Genomic DNA, 20,623 nt, shown 5'->3' with positions numbered 1-20,623 from the left:
GATTCTGAATTTGAATATGTCACCTTGAGCTCTGGTGCTTCACACTAAAGCTGGAACGACTGATTTATAAGTTTCAACAATTTAATTAGTTGCCAGCGATTCTGATAATCAATTAATCAGTCTGAGGTATTTTCTGAGGAATAAAAGTAAAAATTCTCTGATTCCAGCTTCGTAAATGTGAATATTTTCTGGTTTCTACATGACATTAAAACAAATATCCTCAGATTGTGGACAAAACAAGACATCTGAGGAGTTTTTTCCACTACTTTCTGACAACAAAATGATCAACTGATAAAAGGAAATAATTAGTTTATTTCATCCCAAATATATAATTATATAAAGATGATCCTGCACTTTTGAAGAATCCTAATAAGTCTTTGTTCAATAAATTCTGGTATTTCCTCAAGTTAATTACAAAGACACAGCAGAAAATTGCCATCTGAAATGAATCTAAAACACAACATTAAACATTAACGTTCACTCTTTCAACATCTGCCGGTTCAAAAGAGCAGAGCTAAACTACCAAAGATAACACTTCACTGAGATGATGTTGTGCTAACAGGTGTATAAAAAGATTAATTTGTCACACAGCATGTGGTCCTCTGAGAGACAAGAATCCTTTTAATCAGAGATAACAGGGCGCCATCTTCTGGGAAGTTGCAAGAATGCAACAATATGGATTCAGCGTCAATGTGTACAAATCAAAGATACTCATATGTAGTTTATTTTCAGTCTACATTTAAACAACTTAAACAGTCCCCCTCACCAATAATATACTGATGGAAACACCCAGTTTTTAACTTAAAATGTCGGAAAATATGACAAAATATGGAGCAATATAATTAGACTGGGTTTCTGACAAGACATCGTCGACATATCGACGCATTCAGTCCTTTCAGCCGGTGTGAGCGGCTCACTTTTCCTCCCCATATCCCTCAGTCTTCATGTCATTCAGGCCGAGGTCTTCGTTCTGCTCAAACGTGCGGGTGTACTTCTCCGTGGTTATCTCGGGATCTTCCTCCGGGGCGTACACATTCTGTAGGTAGCTGTTCCCCGCCGGGTCGTCCAGGACGACGTGCACATCCATTTCTCCGGCTATGATTTTGTCTATCTTCTCCCCAAACTCTTGCAGCTTCTGCATCTGATCTGAAGCGCCGCTGTCACCGCAGATGAAAGGGTTTTTGGAGACGATCAGATCTTTGATGTCCTTCAGCAGCCCCTCCAGGGTGGTGAACTTCCCGCCCACGGCTGCCATCCCCAGCTCGAACTCCAGCTCCGGGATCAAGACGGAGCACGTCTCGGACTTGAGCACGTCCCGGGTCATGTCTGAGGGGTCGGTGACGTGCAGGGTGATCTTGGTCCCCTGCTCCTCTGTGGCCCCACCTGATTTCACCTCATTGGTCCTGTGGCCGCAGCTGTCGCAGTTTGTGGCCATGATGATGACCTCCTTGAAGTGAGGGATCTGGACGAGCTTCATGTTGGTGGAGGCTGGCGCGTTGCAATTCGGGCAGTTGGTGTCGAAGACCAAAACCTCATTTCTCATGGCATCCAGCTCATCGCTGGCGGGCTCCTCGTCCTCGCCCGGGTCATCCTCCGCCCTCAGTCCCAGCTGGATGTCCTGCTCCACCGTCCGCTTGAACCTGGACACGGTGAGAGCCTCGTCTTTTTGAGGGGCCACTGGATTTTCCACGAAACTGTTGCCGGACGGATCCTCAATCACAAGCGTGAACTCGCTTTCGACCTCTTTTAACTTCTTGAGCTTCTGGACGAATTCATCTATCTTGTCAGCCACCTCGGGGTGAGTGGCTCGCCGGACCGGCTGCTCCTGCTCCAACCCTGCAACCGCCCGGTCCAAGAGACCCTCAATGGTGGACAGCGCACCTTTCTGAGTGAAGGGAGGGATTTCAAACTCCAATTCAGGGATCCTGGTGGTCGCGCTGTCTGCCTTCACGACCTCCCGGTTCAGGTCCTTTTTTGTTTTGACTTTCAGGGTGTAACAGATGCCCTGGTCCTGGATCCGGCCTGCGGACTGGATCTCCGTGTTGGACCAGCAGCAGTGAGGGCAGCTGAACGAGCTGACGATGATCTCTTTAAAGAAGGGGATTTTGGTGAGAAGTAAACGTGTCGTACCGTTCTTGTAGCAGTTCATACACAGGCTCTCGATCTCAGTGGGCTCCCAGTCGTCGTTATCGGCGCTCAGGTCCCTGAACAGGCTCCCGCCGCGGACGCTGTCCTCGGAGATAACAGACATGTTGGACGTCCAAAGTGTTTTCTTCCCCTCGGTGGACAAACTCTGTAATGAGCTCTCGCTTCTCGCTCAGAGGTTTGTTCTGCCGGAACTTTCCAGATGACAGCTCGTTCAGCCACTTCACACACGTTTGTCCTGTCGTGCTTCACAGCCACTTCCGCCTTCCGCTTCTTCTTCTTCTACGGTGGGCGTGTCATGGGCGTCTCTGCTGCCCCCCTCAGGTTCTCCGCGGTACTGCAGTTTAGTCACTTCAGCAGACAGGGCAGTCAGTCTAATTTAACCTAATTTGGAAGTTTTTTACTCGATAATCCCACTCCACTGGAGATAAACCTCAACTTTATTTATTTGTTGATTTTTTGCTTCTTCTATTTATATATCGCCTTTGCATTTCATTTACATTTTGTGCTTAGGGTTGAAACAGTATGAGACTTCCACTGTGCGACGATGATGTCAGAAAATATCACAGCATCAAGATATCATAGTAAATGGTCTTACTTATTATGATGATGATTATTATTAGTCAAAGTGACCCTGCAAGAAGTGAAAAATTTGAGTTTTTTAGTCAGTAAAATAATTTATTTGTAATGTAATTTCATAAGATATTATGACATGAAAATGAAATATACTGTATATATTTTTAACGACACTAATATGATAGATAGCAACCCCACGGAAAGTGATGCCAACCATTTCTGCTTGCATGTACACACCTTAAACTCACATTTAAGGTGAGCATAGGGAAACAGTATTCCGTCAGTGGGTGAACAAGAAGAATAGCGCCAGTATAACTAATACTGTTACTGTGTTAGTGTTACTGAACAAGCACTCAGGCTCTCTGAATGTGTGTCTTTGCCACAGGGTCCCATCCGTAGTGAAAGGGAATAGCACCCTCCCTCCAGAGGACCGTCTGCTGAAGTTCCTGGTGGACAACAATGGAGAAGCTGAGGAGACGGTGCAGTGTGCCAACTGTGACCAAGAAAGTAATAACAAGGTACAAACTGACAGACAGACAGTCCCACATCAATTCACATTCAGAAGGCAGGAACTTATAGTCCTGGGAACGTAGGATCCAGAAAAAATAGGACAAGGGAACATTGATATGCTCCCAGTAGTGTATGTAGCTCACACTCACTTCTGCAACTAGATTTTGTAACTTGTTAGTTGTGATGGTATCTTAAATAAGTGAGACAGTCCTGGTGGACATTGGTGCATTGATCAAATTAATCAAATATTACCACGTGTAGCTTTAAACAACATGAAACAACAGAACTGTCTTCACACGCTGTCTTCCAGTTGCGTTGTTTATGCTTTTCTTTCTCTCACACAGGACACAGGGGTGATGTACTTCTGTAACACTTGTAGCCAGCCACTGTGCGCCGCCTGCAGGGAGCTGACTCACAAGGCCAGAATGTTTTCCCACCACGAGATTGTATCCCTGGCCAAACGCACCAAAGCTAAACACAGGAATTGCTGTGAGTGCCGCCTGTGATTCACTCCAGGTGTAAAAGCATGTTGCGCATGGCAGGTGTAGTCCGTCTTTAGCTTTTTTTTTTAAGGTATGTGTGTAGTGGTATAAAAGGCGCAGCGTCAACATTTGGCGGTGAACGAATATCAGTCATCCTCTGTTTGTATTCTGAAACCTCTTGTATTAACTTTTTTTTTGCAACCCACTCATTGAAAACACAGAGTTCTTTAAATCTCACACTCGTGTGGATTGAAGTTAAAAGGCGCCTCTGTCTCCGCAGCTCTCCACGAGGAGCCCTACATCCTGTTCTCGACAGAGAATCAGTCTATGCTTTGCATCAAGTGCTTCAGAGACATGCAAGTGTGAGTGAACACTCAACACAGAATTCTACGACTGTCGGAGGTTCTCCTCTCTCCTCCTCTACGTGTTAAATAAGCCGTTTCTTTTACCACAGGGAGAGTCGGACTCACTGCATTGATATTGAAACAGCTTACATGCAGGGCTGCGAGATGCTGGATCAGGCTGTGCTGGTGAGAGAGTCATGTCTGTTCATCTACACATTTGGCTCCATGAATAATTCAGGCACTCAGCGGTGGTGATGATATTGTGAGATGTGGTGCAGGTGCGCTTTGAATTTGCGCAGCTCCTCACCCGCGATCTGTGTAAACAAACACATAAATGAGGAGTGTTTTTAACAGTGTTTTGATCGCTGCTCAATCAACTGAAGTCAAATACAAATAGTTAGTTTAATTTCACTGCTCGTTTTTGTTTTACTACATATGCATGTGTTATAGTTCGGCTTCGGGTTCTCTTCCTGAAGCTTAAGTTGATCTTTAATTTGTAGATCTGACCAGCAGAATAGCTTTAACTCTGCTTGCCTGTTTTGGCTTGAAGTTCTGATTATTGTTCTGATGACAAATGTGCAGCAGTGCCGTCGACTACGTGGCTTTTAATTGACAGTGAACCTCCTCCTCCTCCTCCTCCTCCTCCATCTGTAGGTGGTGAAGGAGCTGCAGACTTCAGCTCGAGAGGCAATCGTTCTGCTGAGAGCGATGATAGGAGAAGTGTGCCTGAATGTGGAGGAAGAAGAGAGTGCAATCTGTACTCTGTTCAACAGCTTGCAGGTTATATAACAATCCTGATATCATGTATTTTTTCACAACTGTTGTTTTTCACTTAATTAAAAGAATAACTCTCGGATGCCGACTTGAAACCACACATTTATCTAAATAGAAGGAGACGAATACCCTTGAGTACTGTAACACTTAAAGAAGAATATGAGAAATGTTCAGTCATCGTTAAAATCATTTGGACACACAGATTTAGATAAGAAGAGGCTCCAGTTCAGTGTCAAGTGTAAAGAAAATGTTGATAACAAGCTGGAATTAACTGCCCACTGAGCAGAACACATCCAAAACACGTCAATTTAACGTCTTTGACAAACGTTCAAATGGCGTCCACTGAAGAGCCAGAGTAAAACTTTTTGCATCGTGCAAAAGTCTTTTTCACGTTCACCACCGACATCATTACAGGGTGCCCTCTTAGCTCACCTGGTAGGTTGTGCACCCCAGGTATTCAGATTAAAACCTCAATTCCACCCTTGTGGCTTTTGTTGCATATCTTAAAATCTGGGTGCAACAGGTCCACACCTGAAGTGAGACCACAAGAGTCTGTCCCTTGGACAACTGTAACATACGGGAAAGATGTCTGCAATGCCGTCTTTAAAACGTTTGTTTTCAATCCCGTGAGGATGTCACGAGTCAGTAGAGGATGCTAGAAATGTGTTTTTAAAAAGACTGCGCTAAATCTCTGGCTCCAAAGTGGACGTCTTTTGATGTTGAACATTTAACAAAGATGTCAAATTGACATCTTTTTGATGGGTTTCGCTCAGTAGGAGGCAAGTTGGCATCTTAAATCTTCAAATCTGCAATTATCCTTTGACAAGGCTCAACAATACACGATTCATGATTCACATTTAAAACACTGACACACAACGGAGACAGAAGTTTGTCTCGGGTTAGAACTGTTGGAATTACAGAGTTTAAACTGAGTGTATGAACTGAGAAATCACACTTCAAACCAATATCCAATCTGCAGAGGGACCAAAGACAAGCAGGTTCCTAAAATATTTAGAGCCCAGTTGAATCGTTGTGGTTCAATAATGAGAGCAGGTCCTCTACGTACTTCTGGACTGGAAGAATTCAAAATCAGAGGTTATTAAAAACGCATAATCCTCTGTCATGCGACACTGTGAGGACGTCAACTTCATTAAAATCTGGATTGATTTAATATTCTTCTTCTAGGGGCCAAAACTGTTTCAACTATAAATTATACATCTGGCGTTTGACTTCCACATGTTCAAACGACCATTTATGAGGCGAAGAAGAGAAAAATCAGTTGAACAGGTAATTCCCAAACAGCCGAGGGTGGTGAATATCTCAAGCCACCCGAAAATATAAGTAGCAGTCGGCATAATGAAAACCAAAGTTAAATGTAAATCAACCCGAAGACCTGGAGAAAAGAGACGGCACATCAAATATACAAGTGTATCATAAATATTTAATTTTTAAAAAAAAGAAAGAAAAGCATAAAAAAAACGCATTCCACCTTAAAATATGCATCATATTCTTGTGGTAACATCCAGTAACACACATGTACTGTGACTTCACACAGCTACCGACTGCAAGCTGTTCCCCAAATATATCTCTGTCTCATGTAATTCAGACGTCTTGTCGCTGGACTTTGAAGTGTAAACACGTAAAAACTCTCCTTCTGGTCCAATAAAGGTTTAATAATGATACCAAAAATTCATGTTTTTTTCTCATCTCGGGGCTCAAACATGGTTGAAGGGGATTTTTCTTTTGAGGAAGATATGAAAGGGATTGAAATATTGTCCATTTTAATACATTTGTGGTTTGTGGAGTCAGAATTACCATCATCCTTTCAAACAGCAAGCAAAGAAACATCTCCAAATACATTCTGGACTTTTATCTGACTGTACCGACCAAATGATTAGATTTACTACACCAGGTTTGTTTATGAGGGGTAAGTTAAAATGTCTGTGAAACATCTCTCTGAAGTACATCTAGTCCTGACCTCTCATTCTTAAATCACAGTTTCAGAACCATTTGCACTGTTTGTCCACTGGATGTCTCTGTGAACCTAAATGTGAGACGAGAGCGGACTTTGTTTGCATAATGAACAATCGAACCGAGCAGACACCACACTGTGGAACTCACACCAGCTTTTTTTTTTCTCTCCCCACAATCTTGAAAATTCATTAGACATTAGAGAGCTCAAGGCCATTTTCACAGCAGTGTGAGGAATAAAAGGCTGATGTTTTCTCTGTTCTCCTCTGACAGGAAAAACTAGCAGAGAGGAAGAAGATTCTGCTGAAAGCAGCTCAGAGGTAAAATTGAATATATAAAAGATTAACAGTGATTATGTGAAAATGCTCTTTTGTTGCCACAAAAGCTTGTGTCACAATATTTACCACATTGAACGCTATTATCCTGCTGTCACCAGGTCACTTGATGGTTTTCCCGTGTTATCATGCTGCATTGTGCTCGGGGTGATGAATAGCAGCACCCTGTTTTGCTCTGGAATAATCTCACTTCTCGCTAAACACATTTTCTTGGGTGGTTTTCTTTTTCAACAAAGCATGGCGCTGAATTAAAACCGCTTCAGTAGGATTAAGATTTCAAGCCAGTGGTTGCAGCTTGTGCCTGGAGCCGATCAATGGAAAGGAAGCCAAGAGGAAATATTAATAAGACGAATATACAGGATGCAAATGACAGACAGTTCTCAAGTCCTTAGTATCGACGACATTAACAGACGCAGGGAAACATGGTGCAGTCGGTAGATGTCCTCCAATTTAAATAAAACCAGAGCACCGATAGCACCCTTAGAACCTGCTATGAGAACTATTGAAAAAGGAGCAACTTGTGTGGTTTTGAGCCATTTTGAACACAGCAAACTTTTATTTTTTTCTATTTGGGACGTCAAGGCTCGGATAATTTTCCTTGTCGACTAATCACAGGATTACATTTTTATTTATAGATTAGCCGTCGGTCTATAAGATGTCCGAAGATGCTGAGAAATATCGATCAGTGAATCCCAAAGCCTAAGACGACGTCCTCAAATGTCCCAAAGACTTTCAGTTTACTGTCACAGAGGAGTAAAGAAACCAGGAACTATTCACATTTAAGAAGCTGGATTCTGAGAATTTTTGACCTGCTTTCAAAATGACTGAAATTGATCACTTGACCACCACAATTGATGGCAATTAATTGAATAGTCGACAACTTATCGATTATTCTGTGCAGCTCTAGTGGCGGCCTGCCCGGATACTTTAGTGGCTGCTCGGTTGTGCAGAAACAAGACAGTAAAGTGATTAAAAAAAAAAAAATGTAAGAGGTTACTTTGCAAAAACCAGGATAACCATTAATTCAGCATTAACTCACAAGAATCCTGAATGATTAAAAATATTACATCCCCTCAGCAATCATTAAAGTTTGATTTAATGCCATCCAAGGTCTGCAGCTAATTAGTCTCCATAATCAAATTATTGCACATCAATTACATTTTTACTGAAGATTAATGACTAATATATGGCACTTGAACATAAACAGAAATAAAATGTGTTTTAGCTCGGCCTCTGCTTTTTCTGTGAACCTGCGAAACTACCATTTCCAAAACAGCGAGCGCTCTGTATGACCGTTGGTGTTGTAAGTGTGCTCTCCATGTGTGCGTTTTCGTGATTGAATGAGAACAATTCTGTGCATGTGACTGAGTGTATCGAGTTGCACTCTGTGGGGATCTTTAATGAGATTTTTTGGTGCCCACTGTCCTCCATCTCTCTCCCTCCATCTCTCTCTCTCCCTCCATCTCTCTCCCTCTCTCTCTGCCTGGAAGCCGTCCAGCGGCTGGGTTCCCGGAAGGGTGTTAAAGGCTATTTATGTCGGGGCTTTGTGTGTCCGGACCTGCGTCTGTGTGTTTGTTACAAACACAGAAGACAGATAGATTAGCTTCTGGAAATATGGAGTATGTTGTTTGTGGTTGCACCTCCCCGAGCTGAATCCTCTGAGTATTTCGGCATGCGGGGATGCGAAAAGCGTAGCGTTACATGTTTGTGTGTTTGCCCGTGTGTGTGTGTGTGTTTGCAGTCAACACGAGGAGAAGGAGAAAGCGCTGAAGGAGCAGCTCTCACACCTTACCGCCCTCCTGCCAACCCTCCAGGTAGAGTGAAGTAAAGACCTGATAATAAATCACAATAACCAGCGAGAAAAAAAACACCTCTGCTGACATACTCTGCTCATAATACCTTCAGGAAATACACAGATCCTTTATTGAAGCAAAACACCTTCATTCAGGACGACTCTTTAGTAAAAGTACAAAAGTATTATCAACATAAAATGTACTTAAAGAGGCTCTGTGGAACCAAGGACAGATGAGTAAGGTCTAATTTATCACGTCACGTTACATGTGGCCAATAAAAAAGTGATTAGTAGATATAAATAGCTACAAATTGTTAACTAGCGCCTCTTTACAGTATCCTGTAAAGTATTAGTCAAATGTAACTGAGATAAATAAATATACAAACAATGTCTATGTAAGTTAATTTTAACTACTTTATGTGCAGTTAGGAATTTAGTCTTTGGCCAAACACACCGTTACCTTGAATAAAAAATTCAGATTTCTCCGGTTGGAAACATTTGCGAAAGTAACCAATTCAGCAAAAATATAAAACAATGATCTGGTAGTTTTAAGACACGTTTTAGTTTAAAGGTGAAATAATAAAATAAATGATAAATAATAATAAATAAAGGTGAAAAAAACTGTGACCAACTCTCCAGACATCTAAAAACAAAACAATTAGCCAGTAATGTTGGGAACAGCTGCTTTAATCTGAACCCTTGAATTGTGTTATCTGAGGTTAATGTGTGTTTTTTTATACAGATTCTTTATCTGAAGTACCTAATCTGACAGACGTAGTGGAGTAAAAAGTACATTACTGTCTATAAAATGAGGTATAATTTAGCACAAAATAAAAACGCTAGAGTAAAACCACTTTCTACCTCAGCCTGTAATTCTGCACGTTTGTGAATACACTACAAAGGACTTGGCTGTTAGTTGTGGGATGTTTCTAATACCATTTAATCTCAATTTCCGTCTGTCGGTGTCTCATGTTCCGCGCCGCTTTGTTTGAAATCTGACCTTTTAATCTCTGATGCTTTTAGGTACACCTCGTCACCTGTTCGGCCTTCCTCAGCTCAGCCAACAAGTTTGAGTTTTTGGACATGGGCTACGTGAGTACAGCCTCGTAAACTCTGAAGTGTTTGAGTCCTGTATTTTTGGGATAATACGACATGTGTGTGTAAGAAAGAGCGAGGGATCAGAGAAGACATTAACAGACAAAACGGAGATAAACGGATGATTCATGTGTGTGATGTACCGACTGACACTTAATCAGTGATTGTAACGGCACCCTGCCCTCTCGCTAAGAACAAAGTTTGCTCTGCAGAAGTTTTCTTGGCAAGAACTAAGTTAACAGTGTTAGCTGAACTGCGTTGGCCTTTTCGACGGAGCCTGTCCATAATGTCTCAGCGAGGTGAAAGCAGGTCACTGAATCACAGCCCGGATGTTCTTGCTTACACAGCAACTCATGGAGAGGCTGAAGAGGATTGTGAAGCTCCCTCATCGACTGAGGCCGGTGCAGAGCAGCAAAGTGAGTAGAAGCAGCCTTCATGCAGAGCTGGAAAAGGTTACAGTGAGAATGTAATCCACCGCAGTACCGACGAGTGGTCTCACTTGTTCCCAGTGCTGTTCCGCCGGTTTCTCTCCGGTGGCCCCTGAAGCCCAGAACTAATTTCTCTTGTGAGAAAGTGGAGTTCAGTGCCGTCTAATAAAGAGCTTTATTAAGAGAGGTCACATATTAGTTAACGGTAATATGATGTAAACGTGTTCCTGCAGGGTGGTGTTTGACATTACAGGACACAATATATGCAGAAAGGAGACGAAACAACATCTAGAGCATATACAGGAGGATGTAGCTTAAATTTAAGGACACAAAACATATTATAGAACATTGTGACCTGAAGGCCAAACAAATAATGTACAGCAAATCTTTTTTAAGTTTTGTTGATGTTTCTCTGCTCATTTAGTTTGGCTTTATTTTCAGTTTTGCAGCAAACGACAAAAATGTGGCAGATCTAGTTAGAATATGCTCATAAAAAGCTGAAACTTGATTAATATAAAAAAAAAATGTTGAGCATGTAAAATAAGAGAAAACTCTCATTCTCAAACAAAACAAGAATAAAATGAAATAAAATGAAATGAACGTAAAACAAACAAACTCAGTGAATTTACATTTTCACAAATTAGTTATTAGATATTGAAAAAGGAGCATAAAATCTTAAACACTTCTGTATTCTCATCCCTTTTTCACTATCCATTAACTCATAGAATATTATAAATGTAACCGTGGAATAGTGGTGTTCTTTTTGTTTTAAATGATGACAATATTAAAGGCTGTTTGTTATTATATTTTTATGTTCCCATCAGGGGTTTTGTGGTATCATGATATTCACACTAACCATGATATTAAAAAATGAAATATTCAATACAAGGTTCATAACACACACGTGATAATGTGCTGTGAGTAATCCAGCAGAAGTTGCGTCCATCTCGTTGCCTTTTCACGTGTCATTGAGTGCAGTTGTTCTTTTTGTGCGCTTGTCGTTACACCTGTGGTTACAGACTCTCCCTCCACCTGTAATAGTCTCCAACATAGACGCTCAGATTCTACAGTGCAAAGCGAAAAACCCGACAGAAAAACACAAATATTAAATTCAATTAGAATATCACATCAAGTGATTTCTGAGCCCTTCAAAGAGAAAAGTACGACCTTCTGCAAATGTTCCATTTTCACATCATATTTATATTTCAATAGCACTCGTGCTCCAACCAGACACTTAAAAACTAGTCAAAACAGTCGTTTTCCCATTTTTCTTGATGCCTCATTTTGCCTGAATGTATTTACAAAAATGACTGTTTCAAAAAATGAAACTCACTTTTTTTCTCTCTCTCTATCTTTTCTCGTTTAAAGTGCCTTTTTTTTCTGTTTGTCATTGAAACAATAAGAATAAGACAGCAGACACAAGCACATTATTGAACCTGTTTTTCATACGATGACACGACTGACAGTAAGTGACTTTCCTCCATCAGATCAACACCGACTACAGGAGTGAGTTCGCTCGCTGTCTGGAGCCCTTACTGCTGCTCGGCCCGCGCTGCCCGCCGTCTGTTTCCGGTTCGAGCGTCGCAACGAGGTGAGATCATCTCTCTGAATGTTTAAAAGTTTTATTTTTACATCGCCGTTCACCGCCCGAACATCGCCATGCCATTATTCGGATTCTTCCCAACGAATCAAAAAAGGAAAAAGAAAAAAAAGTCTGGGCAGAAAATTTCACACTTGCAAAGGATCCAAACTCAAAATCCCCAAATGGTTTGCGAGTACAGATGGCAGACAGCGATGACTGCAGTACGAGGAAAGGAGGCGCCGAGCTGAGTCGCACTATGGCAGTTATTCTGTCCGCACTGTGAGCTCCGAGCACTGATATGTTTACGTAACTCACCTTGTCGCATGAGGGGCTGGGAAGGAGGCTGTCGATCCTGTTTTTAGAAAGCTCTGCTTTTGTTGTGGCCCGGGCCAGGAACACAGCAGATAACATGATGAGTAACGAGTGCAACATTTAATGTGTTTGCCGTATAGTCTTTGAGAACTACATCGACCAGCCGTAAACACAACCTTTATCTAAGCACCCGTTGCTGCTCGGTACAAAGAGTTTCGTCCTGACCGATTTGTTTCCACATCAGAGTCTCCCAACTGTTCACAGGTCCTTAAGCCCACCCACTAATGCCAACATACTGACAACTCTCTTTTCCAAACTTGCTCAGCGCTCCTGCCAGTGCAAGATGCAAAGTGGGCAGGGATTGGTGGTCGGCCGGCTGGCACTATTTTTATCGTAATTTCACAGAACTCTCCAGGATTCATCTGGAAGTTGGCATGCGGGAGCGGTAGGTCGGGCCGCTTTGTTCCAGGCCGCTGATGTCACAGCTTTAGCACGGGCACGGTCTTTAATTGGCGTTTGGTGACGGGAGGACAGAAAGCCGGGTGTGCCGAGGATGACATGTGTGTGGCAGAGAGAGAGAGGGGTTCATGTTGTAGACACGTCCTCTGTTGCATCAACTCTGGGCCAGAAGGCAGGAGTAAGAGCCGACCAGACTCCAGGTAAATTTATCTGTATTTTATTTCAACTCATTGCAGTTTACTGTCTTGCATAGAATGTCATGACAACATAAGTGCAGTGTGAACCTACAGTTGATTTACTTTTAGTTGAGTGTGTTCTTCAGGCTGAATTGTCAGGGATCAGTTATACGCTGGCTTTCTGCTCCCTTTACTGACTTTCTGCTGATGCCTCGGACACCGTCGTTACACAAGGTGCTCGACTCCACAATTTGTAAAAGTCCACTGGATCCTTCAGTTCACAGACGGGGGAGGAAATGGGCTTTGACTCACCGTATGGTAGTTCAGAATGCAGCCCACATGGTGCAGTCTGCTACTCGGAGCGACTGGATCTGTTGTTGTGTCTGATAAATCCTCAATTGCTGTCTGAAAGCTCCTTCCCCCACTTGTTAGCCACAAATCGAGCAAGAATTGGTGGACGGCCAGCTGGCCGGAAGTTCGTTAACCATAATTTCACAGAACAGAAGTGAAGTTGTGCAGCCATGTTGTTTAGAAGTACTTTAGCGCTGGTTGTTTTCTGTTAATTGGCTGTGTTGGGATGCAGCGTGGATCCCCACAGGACCACGTTCGTATGAAAACGTGAGGTCGATGTAGTCGCACACAGGCAAGTGGAGAACGGCTTCAGGGCAGTTATGCTGTGCGAGGCATGAAGCCAAGACTGCGGTTCCCCCCAGAGCCCAGATAAATGTATGTTTATCTTGTCATGTGGCTATGTGCTGTACATACATACCGTCACACGCTGGCTGAAGGTGTTGGTGAGGAGATGTGAGTGTTTGGAGTGACAGCAAGTGTGCTGAATCACGTCAGGCACATCTCGTTGAGATCAAGATGTCAAGAGAGAGCGGAGGAAAGAAAAGAAACATACGCAGGAAAAAAACAAATTTAAGAGCAGCCGAATAAACTCACATGTGTTTGTTCGTAATAATTAGTTTCTCTCAAAAAGCCTCATGTGGTTACATATAAAAATGAAACAAAAACTTTAAATCTTTAAAATTGTTTTACTTCAAAAAGTGTTTTTACCTTAAAATTACCAAGTCGACTCATAATTTTAAGTTGCTAAAACGATTTAGCTCGCACAACTTAAAGTCAATAGTCTAGTCTACTTTTTTCTGACTTCTTACGGTCAACCTTTAAAAATTTACGGTGGAGATGAAGTCAGACTGCCAGGAGCTGCAGCTTTGTCCAACATTTTCCAGAAAAGTTGTGTTCAAAAAGAAACTGAGGGAGATAAACGTCGGGCGGGTGAAAGCCTCTAAGTGTCCATTTTATTTGAAAGAAAGATTTGTGCCAACATTTGACCTCCTTACTCACACTCTAACAGAGAGATGGAAACTACCATCGAGGTGCGCTTGAGTGGAGCACTTACCTCCACTGGAGCAGCACAAGTGGCTGTGCTGAGACTGAACCAGACGCTCATGTGTGGAGAACCAGTTCACTGGTTTAGGAGCTCACAAAACAACACAAAACACAATAAAATGACTGTGAAAGCAGGAATATGGACTTCTAGATTGAATAAAGAATAGTGAAAGTATGCAAAGCAGTTAATACCTTAATGGATTACAACGTAAAAGTAGTGACGAGGTTCTAATAATGGGGATGTTATGCATAAACTAAGCCCACGATTCCCAGCTGATTACAATGACAGAGCGCTCTGTCAGCGAGAAGCTGGTGGGAAAAAAAACAGATTTAAAATTCTGAGAATATTGCATCGGGTTCTGGGAGTTTTGAACATGCTGCACACGTACTACATTATAATATCTACACAGACAGTGCAGAGCTGGCTGTTATGGATCAGCATTATTCTCAGTTTATCTCATATGAGGCTTCAATCCCCCCGTGGTTCAGGCGGCAGGTGTTATCTGGACATTCAGTTTTGTTGGAGAATGATTTCATTAGGCTCAGTTATTAACGAGAGACAAAAGGCAGTGACTTCTTTTCTCTCGTCGCCACAGGCACCAGTCGCCCCTCTCCGTGTGCTGCCGCTCCCCGTCTCTCAGCGAGATGCCTCAGGGCTCAGTGTTCGGGCGAAGGCCCACCTGTCACCGCAACATCTGCACCAAGGTCCTCCTGGCTGAGGGGGCGGAAACACCGTTCACCGAGCACTGCCGCAACTATGAGAACACCTACAGGGTGAGTGACTAATGATGTAGATTTATAGTTCAACAGAACAACTTTTAAACAAGACTTAGCAGAGTCTCCGGTGATGTTAGCAGGTCTGTTGCACACACACAGTTGCACCACATAAATAAGTGGAGGGTTAGGGTTAGGGGTTAGGGTTACAATTATTAACCCAACAATTATTATTACAATTATTTTGAGCTGGCACACCTACGGAACATGCCTCTCAACACCGTTAGCAGCTAACTGTTAGCATACTGAAAGGTTCTGTAGTTCTGTCTATTACCCAAACACTCTCTACTACCCCATGTCCCATCTCTCTTCAGTTATACTATCAAATAAAGCCATGCAAAGGCAAACATTTGAAAAAAATATATATATATACATATAAGAAAGAGCCACATAGCATATCAGTTTCCCCAGGACTCATAGGCCAGTGACAGCTTTGACAATAACACACTGACTGATTCACAGACAAATCAGCGTTGTTTTCAGACAGGTGGTGCATTGTTTATATTTCTGAAATGGGTTAGGTCATAATGACTGAGACAGAACATCACATAAGTCCATATAAACACAGAAAATACGTAAAATAGTCTTTTTTATTTTAATCGAGGTAAAAACAGGAACAATTTGGACGTGAATGTCCACATTTTAGGGTTTAACATAAAATAAACAAGCTTGAAACCGGGACAGTCTCGGACAAACCACAACCTGAGCTAACATCCGCGTGCTAGCATTCTCACAGTGACGATGCTAACAGGCAGTCGTGATGTCTGACTAAACAACCTACTGGACAAATTAGAATTCTTACTGGATGTTTTTTTAATCAAAACATGCCTAAACAGATTTCGTCACCATTTTGATTTACAGTCTCTGTTTCATACATACTTTGTGTGAACTTCCAAACTTAATTCACACACATTGAGGAGAAATTTCTGAGCCATAGTTGTATCTTTGTATTTCCTTCAAACAATTACCTCCAGCACTCTTCAGCTTTTTGCCACTTTATGGCTATTTTGCATTGGAATGATGCCACACGAGCACACAGAGAAGCAGTTTCAGTATGTGTGATAAAGAGGCGCTGAGCTCAGTTCATGTCGAACTCTGTGGAGCTGACACCACCTCTGATCCTCAAACAATGTAAAGACAGCTCAGCTGCGTGATTTCCTCTGAGAATTCCTCCTCGACCTGTCTGGTAGGCAGCAAGGTTTTCACGCTCAGATGCGCTTCACCTGGCATCTGCAAACCCGTCAAATTGCCGCTGTTTTAAAGACATCCAACAGCTCCTCGTGTTGTATCTGTATATGCGTGTGTGTGTGTGTGTTTGTAGTCTTTCCAGACAGAGATTCAGAATCTGAAGGACCAGGTCCAGGAGCTGCACCGAGATCTGACCAAGCACCACTCCATCATCAACACAGATAAAATGGGAGAGATCCTGGACAGGTCGCTGCACATCGACAGCCAGATAGCCGCTCAATACTCCACCGTGGAAACTATGAGAGTCATGTTTGAAGAGGTGTGTCAAATGATACTACCTTGATGGTTTGACATTTAGTGTGTACCTGCCTCTGACAGGAAGGTTCTGATAAAAAAAAGTTTTCACATTTGGCCTCAGTCAGCAACTCTAGCTGCAGACTTAACAAGCTGGATTTCAGCCATTTAGACTGCGAGGAATCCAAGCAGATCACATGGTATCATATATATTTTTTGGTTTAAAATACCTTTTGTGGTCGCCAGAAACATGGCAGGAAAATGTTCTGAGTTCTCCTTAAAAAATCTAGCAGTTTAATATTTACAAATGTTGAAACACAGTTTTGAACTGTGGTCATTGGTTTTTGTCAGCCTTCTTGCCCGTAACTCCATTAGCATCCCCTCCAGCACCCAACATGAAAGAGTGAACGTGGTTAACAGGCTTTGTAGAAATGTCAACATGGTATTTATGACATGCACAAATGTGAGCGCATCAGTAGTTAGCAGAAACCAATATTTTATCGTGGCGATTGTTCTGGTTCTTGTAGCGTTATTATTTAATGAGATCATCTTTTCCTCGCAGGTCTGGGACGAGACGTTTCAGAGGGTCACTAATGAGCAGGAGATCTACGAAGGTAACGACAGTAATCCATAATTTTCTTTCTCAAACATTTGTCTCGTTCTTATTCTGGTCTCATTTTCTCTGATTCCGGATTCCAGCTCAGCTCCATGATCTGATGCAGCTGAAGCAGGAGAACTCTTACCTCACCACGATCGCCCGACAGATCAGCCCCTACATCCTGTCCATAGCCAAAGTCAAAGAGAGGCTTGAGCCCAGGTGTTGTAATCAGCTCTGCACATGTTGTCCATATGCTGCCATATTGGTTGAAATGGAGCTCTTGTTGTCTGAAGTAGCTTTGACATGAAGTACCACTTAATGAAGCGTGGGAGTGTATGTATGGTCCTGAGAGAGACAACAAAACTGTTATTTTAATCATTTAGTGAATTTTTGCAGATGTGCAGCTTCACGAAACAAAGTTAGTTCGGCTTTGTTTTCTTAACCTGACCAAACTAGAGAGAAAGGATCCATCGGATTATTTTCAAAGCCTTCAGTCAACAAACGCCATAAAGAGACGAAGACCAACAGTTATTTATTTAGTATTCTCTGTGTTTATTCCCTTGTGTCAAAAAACTATTACGATAAAACACATCCGTGAGCCTCATTGTTGCACTGGAGGATGCGTTCCTTCATTAACATGAACACGGGCACTGTGATTTATCTTAACTCAGCTCCACAAACGCCGTTCTGCTGCAGTAAATACTCACTGGAGCAGCAAATTTGTATTAATCCGCAGCTGAAAGTAGTCCCCAACAACATCTACAGTGAGAGGCTGTTTTAAGATTTTTTCTACAAATAAAACTAAATATTCATGACCCAATTTCAAAAGCTGACATCTTCAGTAGGAACCAGTTGGTTTGGAGCTGAGTGCAAAAGATTGTGGAGAAGATAATTACTGAGAGATCGACTAACACGTTGTTGGCTTTGTTCTCTGTGTGAGATTTGTTTTCTAGAAAGAAAAAAAATACAGAATAACATCCAAAACTGCATTTTCTAGGTTTCAGGAGCCCAAAGAGCACAAAGACGACCGCACAGAGACAATGCTGAAAATCTATGAAGACAGCACAATCGCTAAAGACACTCAAGACAGGTATTGACACATACTGTCACATACAGCTGTCGTTTTTATACGTATATATAAAAAGTCTTACGTTAACTGTTCAGTCACGGATGTCACAGTTGCAAAACGGTGAGGACACGAATTCAGATACGGAGGCGGGAGAGCTTTTGTGAGAACTGAAAATACTAAATACTAAATCCAGAAATCCAGAGAGGCAAGTCGGCCAAAACTGAGGCAATAAAAACTTAAAGCAGTGAGTGAAAAAGTAAATAAACTAAGGAGACATTAGGAGCTCGGGAAGCCACAGGTAGACACAAGAAGAGCTCAGGACCAGGCGATATGATGATGATGATAATGAAGACGAAGATTTAAAAGCAGTGGTAGATTTAGCGACTGACATATCGAAGTTGATTGGCTTAAATGTTGTCCAATGTGGGCCGACATCAAAACTTCATCTTCATCTTACTGAAACAAGTTTATGTTTAACTGTAAAATATCTTTCCCCTGGTACACATCTTTGTCACAAATCGTTGCCAAAAATATGTGAATATCAACCAATCTATCAATATTGAAATGTTGTTTTACTTCCTGATATCAGTATTGATACCCTCAGTCACCAGTCGGTCTCTGGGAAAGATGAGAAAACCAACATCAGCGGATCTTAGAGGGAGTCAAGGATCATAAGTCGTTAGCTGTTTCCTGATATAATTAAGTGCCTGGTCACGGAAAGCCTTGAAGGTGATTAATAAGATGTAAAAAAAATTTTAAAAAATCAATGTGATAATCAATGGAAAGTCAATGCACGGAGGCCAGAATTTATGTTTCATGTGATGGATATTTTTATGTGAAATACACAAAAAAAAGAATCAGTCAAAAACGTCGCCCAGTCATCTAAAATGTATGATGATGAAAAGCCTGGATGTTTCCAACATAACAGGCCGAGGTCCTGTTGTAGCTGCCATTCAAATAGAAAACATTTATTAAACATGCTTTCCCGTGTCGAATTCTTGAGTGAAGCACCTCATTTATTTTGTCTCGGCAGTAACAACCAGCCCTGTGTGACAGACCAGGACAGAGACAAGAACAACCGCCCGCTGATCCTCGACTCGGGGGAGAGCTCTGTCAGGACCGGCCGCCCGGGCAGGCAGAGGGTTCCCACAGACACGACGTCCAGCCACAATGAGATGCCTTCATGAACACCATGTCGTTTGATTCCCACCCCCCTGTCCCCCCTCTCCCTCCTGTCCACTCTCTTCGCCTTAAATCAACCATAACAAGCCCCCAGGATGGTGTGTGGCTTCATCTGTCTAGAAACTGTACATAACGTTTTTCTCAGCGGCGAGGAGCTGTCAGCTGCTTCAAGGTGAGCCCCCTCTGATAGACAGCGGCTGCACAGACATGGAGGACTCACTGCTATCAGTCAGGGCCGGGGAAAGGACATGCAACAACAACATCATCGTAATGAATTTGTTTCGTTTAAGTGTCACGGACGGCTTCAGTGAGAAAACAGAGCGAATGGTATGTTACTTTTCAGGATTTGTACCGTCCGTTGTTGTCTGTTCTTTGGCTGTTAAAGCGATAAGTATGCTGAGAGTGTCTTTTTTTTTTTTTGTGGAATTGCTTTTTTTTTTTAGTATCCATTCTCTGCATAAAACATTTTCTTTTTTTCTGGGAGCTGATAATGGATGACTGCCCGGGTCCGATCCCCTCCCCACCCAACAGAAGATTGTTGAACCGGTATGACAGCACAGATGGAGCACAGCAAATGCAATGATGTGTGTGTCATTCTGGGTGTCATCGAGGTCACATGTCGATGTGTGTGTCATGTGCAGCGTCTCATGCATCAGTCTCCTCTAAAATGAGGCAGACTTTTCCTGTCTGCGGTGGGGATTTTAGTTTTCTTCTTCTCCCTCCCTGCAGTTTCCACATCTCCGTGCAAAAAGTGAATTACAGAGGTGTGTGACTGTAACTGGCCTCGGCTTAACCTCCATCTCCCGCTAGTTTTTTTTTTTTTCCCGACTCCACACTCATCCTCGATATCTCAGCCGACCGAGGTGCGGTCGGAAATATATTCCTCTCGGTTTTGCCATCTTGACTTCGTGGCATGTCAGTGTCAGCAGCATGCTTTAAGGCATTTGCCCTGCAGGAAATCCACAGGTAACTTTCCCTCTCACTTACTTCCACTGTCTCCTTTACTGCGTCATATATATATTCTTTTTATTTACTCATGTATATATGCAGGTGTCATGTTGAAGGGGCATTTTGTAAGATATGGCCAGAATTAAAACATAAAAAAAAAAACTACAAGTATCAATAAAGTGTGAAAAAGTGTT

At 42.4% G+C, this 20,623-nt stretch overlaps 2 protein-coding genes across 4 annotated transcripts in view; one reads left to right on the top strand and one right to left on the bottom strand.

Moving 5' to 3' along the window:
- rnf207a (ring finger protein 207a) overlaps positions 1-20,623 on the top strand; it is a 26,071-nt gene extending 5,448 nt beyond the window's left edge. For 2 of the 3 annotated variants that reach the window (XM_030420720.1, XM_030420721.1), the window contains 16 exons: positions 3,107-3,239; positions 3,576-3,720; positions 3,994-4,075; positions 4,168-4,243; positions 4,712-4,837; positions 7,076-7,122; positions 8,879-8,951; positions 9,953-10,021; positions 10,372-10,440; positions 11,940-12,043; positions 14,973-15,150; positions 16,472-16,657; positions 17,195-17,246; positions 17,332-17,449; positions 18,228-18,320; positions 19,333-20,623. In XM_030420720.1, coding sequence (XP_030276580.1) covers positions 3,107-3,239; positions 3,576-3,720; positions 3,994-4,075; positions 4,168-4,243; positions 4,712-4,837; positions 7,076-7,122; positions 8,879-8,951; positions 9,953-10,021; positions 10,372-10,440; positions 11,940-12,043; positions 14,973-15,150; positions 16,472-16,657; positions 17,195-17,246; positions 17,332-17,449; positions 18,228-18,320; positions 19,333-19,486 — 1,705 coding nt within the window. In that variant the 3' untranslated portion in view covers positions 19,487-20,623. The remainder of the gene's footprint in view (positions 1-3,106; positions 3,240-3,575; positions 3,721-3,993; positions 4,076-4,167; positions 4,244-4,711; positions 4,838-7,075; positions 7,123-8,878; positions 8,952-9,952; positions 10,022-10,371; positions 10,441-11,939; positions 12,044-14,972; positions 15,151-16,471; positions 16,658-17,194; positions 17,247-17,331; positions 17,450-18,227; positions 18,321-19,332) is intronic. The other variant, XM_030420722.1, reaches the window with a different exon arrangement.
- On the bottom strand, positions 293-2,437 carry zpr1 (ZPR1 zinc finger). The gene has a single exon (XM_030420723.1). It carries the CDS (start codon positions 2,249-2,251, stop codon positions 914-916), a length of 1,338 nt encoding a protein of 445 aa, XP_030276583.1. The 5' UTR covers positions 2,252-2,437; the 3' UTR covers positions 293-913.

This window comes from Sparus aurata, chromosome 6 (assembly GCF_900880675.1).
Source record: "Sparus aurata chromosome 6, fSpaAur1.1, whole genome shotgun sequence".
In the NCBI taxonomy this organism is placed as follows: domain Eukaryota; kingdom Metazoa; phylum Chordata; class Actinopteri; order Spariformes; family Sparidae; genus Sparus; species Sparus aurata.
This window is presented reverse-complemented; position numbering and strand designations above follow the sequence as displayed.